At 22.3% G+C, this 13,250-nt stretch overlaps 4 protein-coding genes across 4 annotated transcripts; 3 read left to right on the top strand and 1 right to left on the bottom strand.

Annotated features, from left to right (window-relative positions):
• Positions 1-2,578: 2,578 nt before the first annotated feature.
• LOC128954542 (uncharacterized) lies at positions 2,579-4,427 on the top strand. The gene is made up of 3 exons (XM_054300132.1): positions 2,579-2,854; positions 3,398-3,670; positions 4,131-4,427. Exons 1-3 carry the CDS (start codon positions 2,652-2,654, stop codon positions 4,384-4,386), a joined length of 732 nt encoding a protein of 243 aa, XP_054156107.1. The 5' UTR covers positions 2,579-2,651; the 3' UTR covers positions 4,387-4,427.
• Positions 4,428-5,594: 1,167 nt separating this feature from the next.
• Positions 5,595-7,936, bottom strand: LOC128954662 (uncharacterized). The gene is made up of 3 exons (XM_054300263.1): positions 7,904-7,936; positions 6,542-7,132; positions 5,595-6,218 (listed from the first exon to the last, which is right to left on the bottom strand). Exons 1-3 carry the CDS (start codon positions 7,934-7,936, stop codon positions 5,595-5,597), a joined length of 1,248 nt encoding a protein of 415 aa, XP_054156238.1.
• A 434-nt stretch (positions 7,937-8,370) lies between these two features.
• LOC128954660 (cytochrome P450 2U1-like) lies at positions 8,371-10,686 on the top strand. The gene is made up of 6 exons (XM_054300262.1): positions 8,371-8,413; positions 8,761-8,934; positions 9,016-9,112; positions 9,715-9,879; positions 10,256-10,593; positions 10,673-10,686. Coding segments are annotated over exons 1-6 (789 nt in total). The 5' UTR covers positions 8,371-8,412.
• A 1,308-nt stretch (positions 10,687-11,994) lies between these two features.
• On the top strand, positions 11,995-12,358 carry LOC128954659 (cytochrome P450 2B2-like; the record flags this gene model as incomplete). Its single annotated transcript, XM_054300261.1, has 1 exon — positions 11,995-12,358. A coding segment is annotated over exon 1 (303 nt), but the record flags the coding sequence as incomplete, so codon positions are not given.
• Between the last annotated feature and the right edge of the window lie 892 nt (positions 12,359-13,250).

Below are 13,250 nucleotides of genomic sequence, written 5' to 3'. Positions count from 1 at the left end.
AATACTATACAATTATAATATACAGGTATTAAACAAATTGAATATAACATTATTAGTTAGTGTATATTGACTACAGTAGGTTAGTGTCAATAGTAGTCAACAGGTATATAAACATACCTAAGTGTAAGTGTGTGTAAAATAAATAGTTTATTTTAACTAACGTTGCCAAATGAGTTAACCTTTAAAACCTTGACATTAGATATTTTATTGTATCAATTATATCATTTCATTAACCATCAAGCATTTTAAAAGTTACAAAAGTTAAAAAAAAACTAAAAAATATCAATATTTATTTTTATATATAAATTAGATGTATTGTTATATATATAAAGAAGTATTTCATTAATTATGTCCGAGCGGTTTTCTAAATAACTTTTGATCTGATAGAGATAAATTATTTCTGTAAAAAGTAAATAATTTAGTTATTTACGCGTGATAATAACCACTTTTCATTTTTAAATTTGAATCACGTGATCACATTTTTAACGGGATGTTTGCAAACCACTATGTCAAAACCTAACCTATAAATGATAGGATAAAAATTTTATAGCAAATTTGTAAAGTTTAAATTGATAATTTATTGGAAGAAAAATTTTTTGAAATTGGTCGAAGAATAAATTTTCTATGGCTTTTTGAACTTGTGGAAATACACATTATATAAAATAGTCTAAAATAAAATGACGTTATTTATGAATAATAGACACTTATTAGATAATGATTTTAATACTATTACTTATTCTAAAAACAAAATTTTTTAATGTCAAGTATTTTTTCAGATAATTAAATTACACTAAAAAACGCAACTTTGTAATACGATAATGTAATTTTTATTTAAATTTGATTATCTAAAAAAATATTCGACATAAAAAAATTTTGTTTTTAGAAAATGTAATAGTATTAAAATCTTTATCTAATAAGTGTCTACTATCCATAAATAACGTCATTTTATTTTTGACTATTTTATATAATGTGTTTTTCCACAAGTTCGAAAAACCATAAAAAAATTTATTCTTCGACCAATTTAAAAAAAATTTCTTCCCATAAATTATCAATTTAAACTTTACAAATTTGCTATAAAATTTTTATCCTATCATTTATAGGTTAGGTTTTGACATAGTGGTTTGCAAACATCCCGTTAAAAATGTGATCACGTGATTTAAATTTAAAAATGAAAAGTGGTTATTATCACGCGTAAATAACTAAATTATTTACTTTTTACAGAAATAATATATCTCTACCAGATCAAAAGTTATTTAGAAAACCGCTCGGACATAATTAATGAAATACTTCTTTATATATATATATAATTATATATAAATTAAAAATAATGAAAAAAATTATTTATATTTTTCTTGATAACTAATATTTTTATATATTGTTTTTTTTTATAAAAAAAATTATGCTTTTCATTTTCATTTCAAAATTTAGATAAAAATAAAGATAAGTACAATAATTTAAATTACAAAAATAAAATTAATTTAATTATAATTTTACTTATTTTTTACACAAAAAATACACAAAAGATATAAAAATTAATATTTTATTGAAAATAAATAAATATATAAAAATCTTGACATTGGCAACCCTATATTCATGTTTTATTAGCCAATGAATCACTAGAAAATTGATATGTATGAAAAAAAATTATGTTACAATTTTGGTTTAAGATTATGTTGTGTAATGGGGAGGGAATAGGGGGTATGACAATTTTACCCCTCCCTCGATTAGGACCAGAAAAATTTATAATGGATTTATAAACCATATATTTTTTCTAAAGTAAAATTTAAAACATTTATTTGAAAAAAATGTATTGTCTATTTATTATAAATTTTTAATAACTAAAATAATTTTAAATAATAAATTAATAAACTAATTATGTTTAATCTAAAATATTAGTTTTTAATTAAATATATATATATATGTATTTATGTTAACCTTAAACAGTTAAAAAAATATATGATTTTATGTATAGTTGAAAATTTATTATTTTTAATACTATAAAATATACAAAAAATAATTAAGACCTATACACACAATATTTAATACTTTCAAATTTAAAAATAAATAAATAAATAAAATTTTAACACATATTAGCTAACTTAGTAACCCACCCCCTCCCCTCTAGACTCAAAAAAAACATGCTAAACCCTGGTTAGTATATATATATACGGTATATCATAGTTAGTATATTGACTAATATATTATAAATTTAATTTATAAACCCATGTTTTTATGTAATAATAAATTAAAATTTGTTGTAAAATTTCATAATTTTCATTTTTTGTAAGTTAACTAATTATGTTTTACTAATTAATTAAAAATAAATGTCATATTTAAAGTTAATATAATAAACTACTAATTTTAATCAAATCGTTACATAGAGTAAGAGAGAGAGAGAGAGATATTTACTTAAAAAAATATATAATTAAATATTTTACTTTTTAATTACATATATATTAAAAAAAAAATCTACTCATATTGATATATTATATAATAATATTATTAATAATATGTAATAATCATTACCTAATCATATATTACGTATATATTATATACTGTATATCCATATGGGGACACAATTTGTGTAAATATTTGATATAAAAGTATTAAATAGCAGATAAATTACAGATTTTTTTTTTTAAAAAGAAAAAATGTCTAATAATTTACTGATATTATTGTCCGTAAATGTATTGTTGGTGTTGTTGTTGTTGTCGGGAACCGGTATGTGTGAAATAATTATCAATGAAGACGTGGACAATGAGATCGACAATTTGATTGCCGATAACGACCGGATGGCTCTACCCTATAGACGACTACCCGAAACAAAAGATATTTTAAATTTTGAAATATGCAAGTAATGGCATATAATTTATATATATATTTCATATATACAGTAATATAATATATACAGTATATATATATATATTGATATATAAGATTAAATTTGTTATGTTTATAAAATGTAATAAAAAAATTTTTTACCCCACCCTATACACCCCCAGATTTTTTTATTAAATAGATTTTTTTTTGTCAATTCACTACATCCTCTCCACCACCCCCACCCACCCACCCCCCTGAAAGAGATATTAAGGAAGTTATATTATATAAGTATATAATTAAATCTATACTTATTTACTAATCATATATATATATATATATATATAAATATAAGTTAAAGTCTATTATTATTAGTATTATTATAATTAGTATTATTATAATTAGTATTATTATAATTAGTATTATTATAATTAGTATTATTATAATTAGTATTATTATAATTAGTATTATTATAATTAGTATTATTATAATTAGTATTATTATAATTGAATGAAATCTAAACACACTTAAAAAAATATTACAATTTTTTTTAAATTTTTTTTTAAATAAACAAAAAAAGAGTTTTCTATCAGAAAGAGCTAAAAATTGCCGATTATTTGACCCATAAATTCCATTATAACCGACACTTGCGTGTAATCGCTGCCAATATATCCTTAACTCGGATGCGATTGTGGAGTAAATACTGTGATTATGATAAAGATTTTTTGATGAATATATTCAGATCAGCGAATCGATTGTTAGGCGAAACCAGAAAATATACAGAATATGCCTTCAAAGCCATGCAATCAGTCTATCGTCCAAATTCTGGTATTACTGTATCGCATATTATGTGGTAAGTGTTATATAGAGAGACAGAGAGACAGAGAGACAGAGAGACAGAGAGACAGAGAGACAGAGAGACAGAGAGACAGAGAGACAGAGAGACAGAGAGACAGAGAGACAGAGAGACAGAGAGACAGAGAGACAGAGAGACAGAGAGACAGAGAGACAGAGAGACAGAGAGACAGAGAGACAGAGAGACAGAGAGACAGAGAGACAGAGAGACAGAGAGACAGAGAGACAGAGAGACAGAGAGACAGAGAGACAGAGAGACAGAGAGACAGAGAGACAGAGAGACAGAGAGACAGAGAGACAGAGAGACAGAGAGACAGAGAGACAGAGAGACAGAGAGACTCTCTCTCTCACTCTTTCCTAACAATTATCTTAAATAAGAAAATAGAAAAATTAGCCTAAAATTTACACAAAAAAAAACTAAAATTAATTATTTATTTATTTTTCACCCAAAAAAAAAGTATTTCAAATAACTATTACGAAAAGTTTGCCAATTCGTTCAACAATTCGGCATTTCGTCGGATATCTGCCGAAACACTTGAAGTCTTTGCCGACGCTTGGATGCCATACCTGAAGGTATCGTTGAATATCAAGAATAAGATGATTACCAGTGATTGTAATTCATTGAACACTACCTACGATCCGACGGCGGCCAGACATCGGGTGTCCAAACAAATGGCATTATTTGACGCATTGAATGTATTAATTAAAGTTTGAATTAAATAATTAAATTAAATAATAATATTTTATTTACTAATAGAATATATGATAATTTTTGATTTTTATATAATATTAAAATTATGTAGTATTTTTTAAATTAATTAATTAATAAATTATTAAAAATTGTAAAACTTTTTCTATTTATATATATATATATAATTTTACTCAAATGTTTGACTAAAAAAACAAAAACATAATTTAATTAATTATTATTATTATTATAATAAAACTTTATTAATTAATTAAATAATTAAATTAAATAATAATATTTTATTTACTAATAGAATATATGATAATTTTTGATTTTTATATAATATTAAAATTATGAACTATTTTTTAAATTAATTAATTAATAAATTACTAAAAATTGTAAAACTTTTTCTATTTATATATATATATATATATAATTTTACTCAAATGTTTGACTAAAAAAACAAAAACATAATTTAATTAATTATTATTATTATTACAATAAAACTTTATTAATTAATTAAATAATTTTAATAATAATATTTGTTATTTACTAATAGAATATATAATAATTTTGATTTTTTTATATTATAATATTAAAAATTAGTAATAATTTTTAAAATTAAAATTAATAAATTACTAAAAAATTGTAAAATTTTTCTATATATATATATATATAATTTTACTCAAATGTTTGACTAAAATAATAAAAACATTATTATTATTATTACAATAAAACTTTATTAATTAATTAAATAATTTTAAAAATAATATTTGTTATTTACTAATAGAATATATGATAATTTTTATATTATAATATTAAAATTATGCACTAATTTTTTAAAAATTAAAATTAATAAATTACTAAAATTTGTAAAACTTTTCTATTCATATATATATAATTTTACTCAAATAATATGTTTGACTAAAAAAACGAAAACATAATTTAATTAAATAATTTTAATAATATTTTATTTACTAATTAGAATATATGATAATTTTTGATTTTTTATATTATAATATTAAAAATTATCTACTATTTTTTAAAATTACAATTAAAATTAATAAATTACTAAAAATTGTAAACTTTTCTATTTATATATATATATATATATATATATATATAATTTTACTCAAATAATAAGTTTGACTAAAAAAACAAAAAACATAATTTAATTAATTAATTAATTAATTATTATTAATATTGATAAAAACTTCATTAAATAAATAAATAATTAAATAATTTGTTTGTCATTTAAAACACAACCCATTCTGTATCGGTCGCACCCGATATGCGCCCGATAGTTACCGCCGGGTATATAGAGTAATGCCCGTACAAATTGTTGGCCACCGGTAGTCAGTGATGAAAACTGTTGGCCACCACCACCATTACCACCATTGCCGTCATCATCAGCATCAGTGCCATCGTTGTTGTTGTCATCGGAAGTCCAGTTGTGGACCAGTTGTATGATTTGTTGCTCCAATTGTTTAATCGTTTCGACAACAATAGTCTGTGCCGTCTGTATTGAACATTTCAGGTCAACGGCAGTCGTGGCCACAGTGTTGTACATTTGGCCCATAGCTGCCTTACAATCAGCATCGGGTGCCGATGATAGTGAACAGGTGCTGCCGGTGCTGGTAGTAGTAGTCGTAGTAGTAGTCGTGGACATAGCTATACTAACTGCTAGTAACTCTTTTTCAAACGAAAATATATCGTTTACATAAATACAGTAATCGTTAATCAGGTCTAACAGCCGTATCAATTGTGGATTAGACCAACTGGGCTCCGGTACTTCACTGGCTGTTCCATAGATAATACCCAATAATACCGGTTTTAGGCCAGCGGTTATCCGGCGTATCTATATTGATATTATTGTTATTATTATGTGGCAATAAATACGATATAATAAATAACTTATAAGACACACACATACATATATACACACACAGATATAAACACAAGATATACACACACACATACATACATACATACATATATACACACACATACATACATACATATATATATACACACACATATATACATACATATATATACACACACACACATACATACATACATATATATATACACACACATACATACATACATATATATATATTCACACAGATATACACACACAGATATACACACACATGCACACACACGGCATACCCATACCCGTAAATTTTTGTCTAACTGTCCAAACCGACCGTTTTTGTTAGTAATTTCAGTTTCCTTAACATTTGCGTCGGCAAACTCTAGTCTCCAGCGGACAAATTGCTGCCACTGTTTGTCATTCAGTTGCCGATAATAATCCTGAAATGTTGGTATAATTTGCCGAATAAATGGCTCCATTTGGTCGACAGTGGTTTCGACAGATGGTTGGCCATCACCACAACCACCACTGGCCACTGCAAACACACTGGTCAGCTGTGACCAAACCCGCCGGCATTTATCCATTTGCTGACAGTTATACTGACCCCACGGCTCTTCGGTATTGTCGTCCATCAGAAACATAAATATAAAGTCTTGCATCAAATGATAATATCTGTCAGCAGAGGTAACCGTCGGATAGAAGTAGGCTATCATTATTGTCGACACTTTCAGTATTTTATTATAATTTTTGCCGGACATCTGACTGGTCGGGAACTGTCTGTACAACCAGTCGGTCAGTGTCTCGGTGTCGACAGTTATATCCAATGGATTTCGTTTGAATGGCAATTGTGTTGTAAACTTCGGTATCGGATATTTCACTGGATATTGTCGTAACTGTTTATCGCATCGATTGTGTGCAACATATCTTATATTATTATTATTATTATTATTATTAATAGTATTAGTTATCATTATTTTTATTATTAATAATAATAAATTTATAACAATTACTTTACAAACTAATTAATTTTTTTCTCGTCTATTAAATTAATTTGGAATTTATATCAAAAAAAAACGTTTAATATTAATAATAAGAAATAATTTTTATTAAATAAAAATTTAATTAAAAATAATGGAAAATACAAAGTATTTATTATTATTAATATTATATTAAATTGTGATAGTTTTTAAAGACATTACTAACTATTACTAAATTTATAACTTTATAAATTATAAAATATTATATTATTTATTATAAAAATATGGTTTTAAACTCTCTCTCTCTCTCTCTTTATTTATTTAATTTTCAAAATTTTTTAATTTAAATATGTTTATCTATTAATAATTTTTTTTGAATTAAATTTTGATTTAGTAATATTATAATTTTATTTTTTTAAAATCAATAAACCTGATTAAATTATTTTTATTATTATTAGCTTAAATTTTTTTTTTAAAAGTAATTAATTATAATCTTAAACTATATTTATTTTATAAATTTATTTTACAAGTTATTAAACGATCAATTAATAGTTACAAAAACCCGTTACAAAATAATATTTTATTTTTTAATTAATTATTTATTTTTTCTACAAATGCCAACTCATTTTCAACTAAAAATTTTTTTTTAAATCTGTTTTTTTCAAGTAATTAACAAAAATTAATTACATAATTGAAAATGTTTTTACAAAAGTAAGACATTGTTATTATTATTATTATTAATTGATCTTAACTTTTAAATTCTATTAATTTATTAATTTGTATTATACTTAAAATAAAAAAAAATTATTTATATTAGATTTAATTTTTTTTTTGTAAAAAATTTATTAATATATTTGTATTATTTCTATAGTCCTTTAGTTCTATACATATATACTATATATTTCTAGAAAACAATATTTAAGATTTAAATAACTTTTAAAAATAAATAACTATTTATGAATAAATGTTGTTTATTTTGTTGAACTAATTAATTAATTAATAAAATTTAAATAAAATTCTAGTAATCATTATTAATTTTTTTTACATTTTATATGTTTGTCAATAACATTAGCGATTCCGATCTATGGATGACAATAATTGTGTCAATTTTTGTGTTTTATATAATGTATTTCTATATAAATTTATACAATTATCCACCAGGTCCATTTCCATTACCATTGTTAGGAAATGTTTTAAGTAAGTATTATTTTTTATATAAAAAATAATTACTGTTAGTTAATAGTAAACAACAAATTATTACACATACACATACACATACACATACACATACACATACACATACACATACACATACACATACACATACACATACACATACACATACACATACACATACACATACACATACACATACACATACACATACACATACACATACACATACACATACACATACACATACACATACACATACACATACACATACAATTATTATTATATATATATATATAAATTTATATCACATTTTTTCCACAACAACACTAAATGAAAAAAAAACATTTTTCTAATAAAAATTTCAATAGTGTTTCGTAATTATAAAAAACACTGGAATCTAGAGATAACAAAACTATACAAAATATACGGTCCGGTTATTACCGTATGGATCGGTCCGAAACCGTTTGTCTTTATCGGTAGTGTAGAGGTCAGGGATGTATTCAATAAAAGTGAACTATGTGGACGACCATCATCTCAATTGGGTTTTATTTTACTTTATTTTTGTTATTATTATTATTAATTATTAATTATTAATTATAACTTATAAATAATTTTTTTTATAGGTAGTATATTTTGCAATGATAAACATCAAGATATTGCATTCAATGATTACGGTAGATGTTGGGAAAGCCTACGTAAGGTATCGCATGCAACCATTAGGTAAAATTAGGGTAGGGTAGGGTGGTTTACCCCCCCCCTCCACCCCTATCCCACTAGCCTTAGAGCCTTACTTGTTGGCTATTGAATTTAATTGATATTTTTATCTAAATAAAACTTTATTATTTTTATTTAATTTTTTTAAATATATGTAACTAAAAATAATAAGCTAAAACATGATTATAAACTAACTATTTGTTCAATAAAATAATATTTAATAATTATGTTATAGATATACAAACAACAACAACAATATTTAAAAGATAATTAATATTATAGTATAAACATTAATATTTTTTTTAATTAATAAAAATTTATTTTTTTAAATATTACAGAATTTTCTTACATTTAAATGGGAATATTTGAGAATTTAGTGAAATTTTTTCTTGACCCTTGACCCCCACCCCTTTCCCCTAGAATTTTTTAGTAGTTTAAAAAAACGTAGTGCTCCCCACCCCTAGATATATCAAAACCTGAAAACTCCCCGCCCCTCCCCCCCATTAAAATAATTTTAAACTTTTGGCTTAATATACAAAATAATATTTTAGTTTTTTAAAAATTTAATTTATGTTTTATTATAATTTTTTGTAAATTTTTTTTTAAAGAAAATTTGCCCGAACCAATCAATTGGAACAGTTATGCGACCAATTTGTTACTAATACTATTGATCTGATTAAGGAAAGGGAGGGATTGGATAAGCCGTTTGATCCGCGTATCTATATTTATAATTTGTTGGCAAATATAATTGGTGCCACAATTTTCAGTGAAAAGTAATTATTTTATTTTTATTTAACTGTATATAATTGTTTATACAGTATGTGTATATATATAAATATTTTTTGTTAAAATTGTCTAAAAAAATCCAACCTTATACCCTACTCCCAACCCTAACTAAAATAATTTTAAACTTTTAGCTTTAAATTCTAATATACAATAATATTTATTTTTTTTAAAAATTAATTTAGATTTTTAATATACAGTATAACTTTATTTAACTTTAATATATAATAATTATTATTAATTATCTATTATCTATTATTATTAAATATCTATTATTATTAAATATCTATTATTATTATTAATTATCTATTATTATTGATTATCTATTATTATTAATTATTATTTTTTTTGATTGTATTTTATTAGTTTTAATATAGAAGATAGCGAATTGAAAAAATTTAAATATTGTACAACAGATTTCAACAATGAATTGGGAATTAATTTATATTTATATGAATTTATACCATCAATGCGTTTACTAATGAAAAATCCATTAGTAAAATATGAAAACTATTTCAAAGATATTATGTTTTACGCAAAATCAATATACAAATCACATCTAATGAGTTATGATCAGCAAATTAGACGCGATTTTTGCGATATACTAATCGGTGCCAAACACGAAGCTATTGCCGATGATAAGCAAACGGCACCGTATTTTACAGATAATAATCTATCGACGGCTATGATTCAGATATTTTTAGGTAAAACAAAAAATTAATTAAATTATTATTGTTTTTTGTTTGATAGTTATTTGATTTGATTTTATATTGTAATGATTAGTTAGATTATGTTGAGTTTTACCAAACATCTAGAAATGGTATCAAATTTTTAAAAAAAAAAAAGTTGTAAATAGATTAAACAAATTTGATAAAAACTTTTTTTTTGATTTTAATGTAAAAACTTTTACAAAAACAGTTTCCTAAAAAAAAATATTAGAGCAGAAACTAATTTTTAATAAGTATTTAAATCTGATTAATGTTTTTTTTATTATTAGTAATTTATATATTTTTATAAATAATTATATATTTTTTTTATAAATAATTATTTATTTTTTTATAAATAATTATATATTTTTTATAAATAGTTATATATTTTTTTATAAATAATTTTATATTTTAATTTTAAAAATAATTTCATAATCAATGTATTCATAAATTTTAAACCTGTAATTAATAGTAAAAATATGACATAAATGTAAATTTTTGATTTTGATTTTCATGACAAGTACATGAATAAAAGTTATTATTATTATTATTAATATATATTTTTAAAAATTTTAATCCAAAAAAAAACTAGCGGCCACTGAAACATCGGCTACAACCTGTCAATGGATGATATTATTTATGGCATATTATCCTGAATTACTTGAAAAACTTAGACATGAAATCAATGATAAATTAGGAAATAAATTACCAGTAATTTCTGATAAAATTAAACTCAATTATACGATGGCTTATGTATACGAAATGTTAAGATTTAGAAATCCAGTTCCGATGGGAATCTTCCATAAGGCTATGGTTGACACAAAAATTGGTAATAATTTTATTTTAAAAAAACAAAATTTAAATTATATTTTTGTTTTAACACTACATTAGATTTTATTTAATAAACTACTATTACTGTATATAAGGTATAAATTATATATCATACAGTATATTGTATATATAATTTAGACTATTATAATAATAATAATAATAATAAGTTTACAATATGTTTCAACATTGTTTATATAATATAATAAATTTTTCATTTATAATAAATTTTTAATATTTAAATCATATATATAAATTATTATATATTATATAAATTATATAAATTATATATATTAAAGTTGTCAATTTACTGACATTATATATATATATACTGTATATATATATATATATATATATATATATACAGTATATATATATAATGTCAGTAAATTGACAACTTTAATATATATATATATACTGTATATTCTGTATATATATATATATATATTTATTTAAAATTATTAAAAATTTATTTTAAGCTAAAAATATTATATAACATACATATTAGATAACTGTTTGTTTATTTACAATAACTATTGTATTTATTTTAATTTAATTAATGAAAAAACTAGATAATGGTTTGACAATACCTGTGAATACATCAGTAGTTTTACATCAATACTGTATATTAATGGACGAAAAGTATTGGTCTGAACCAAACCGTTTCAGACCCGAAAGGTTTCTCAATGATGACGGACTACTTGTAAACATTAAACCCAATTCATTCATACCGTTCAGCTATGGACGTCGTGTCTGTCCCGGCGAAGATCTGGCCATCAATGATATGTTTTTGATTTTAGTCAGATTTATACAATTGACTAACGATTATGATATTGTTTTATGCAATGATAGGCCAACTGATGATGACTTAGAGCCCAATAGGGAAACACTTGTCCTACAGAGTCCTAAATCGTTTGATATTATGTTTAAAACCAGAAAACATATATAATATTTAGTTATTATATATTCACATATTATATTCAGTTATTATATACAGTATATTCATATAATATTTATAGTGATTTTTAGTAACTTTAAAAAATGCTATATAATAATAGATTTTAATTTATTGTTGTTTTAATAATTTTTAATAACTAAATGTAGACTAGATTTGTTATTAACATATAATTTTTTATTGTTTGTATAGTATCTATAACTTTATCCTTAAAAATAAGTTATCTATATATTCAAAAATGTTATAAAATATAAATATAAACTAATAATTTATAATAATTGATAATATAATATAATGATTTCTACTTTTTTTTAAAGATTAGTATTAAATATATTTGTATTTTATGAAAAAAAACAGTTGTATTTTTAAAAAAATAATTATTGTAATTATTTAAAAACTTAGTAGAGTTGTTAAAAAAAATTTTATTATTAATTTTATATAATACATACTTGTACATAATTTTACAAACATATTATTTTATTGATAATAAAACCTATTGTTAAAATAAATACTGTATATGATATATAAATAGACAATTTATTATATATTTTAACACCACATAGATTATCAAATAGTCAGATGATTGATATACCTATTTATATATATATATTTAACTACCGGTGCTATTAATTTCAATATACAGTATAGAATAATTGTATAATAATTATTTCATAGATTAAATATGCCTTAAGATATTGAAAATATATTGTAATGTTAATTACAGTACTATCATACTGTATTGATGCCAATTGCCAAAACATAACTGTCCACATATATTGTTTTTTTTATAATAAATAAAAGTATCTTGATCAATTGATCAAGTTTTTTTTCGTGTAGACTTTTATAGTTTGCTAAATAACTTATACAATAT

The sequence above is a fragment of the Oppia nitens genome, unplaced genomic scaffold, assembly GCF_028296485.1.
Source record: "Oppia nitens isolate AA-2021 unplaced genomic scaffold, nextdenovo-longstitch-racon4-pilon3 scaffold28_pilon_pilon_pilon, whole genome shotgun sequence".
Classification (NCBI taxonomy): domain Eukaryota; kingdom Metazoa; phylum Arthropoda; class Arachnida; order Sarcoptiformes; family Oppiidae; genus Oppia; species Oppia nitens.
The sequence above is the reverse complement of the archived record's forward strand: the minus strand, read 5'-3'. Positions and strand labels throughout refer to the sequence as shown.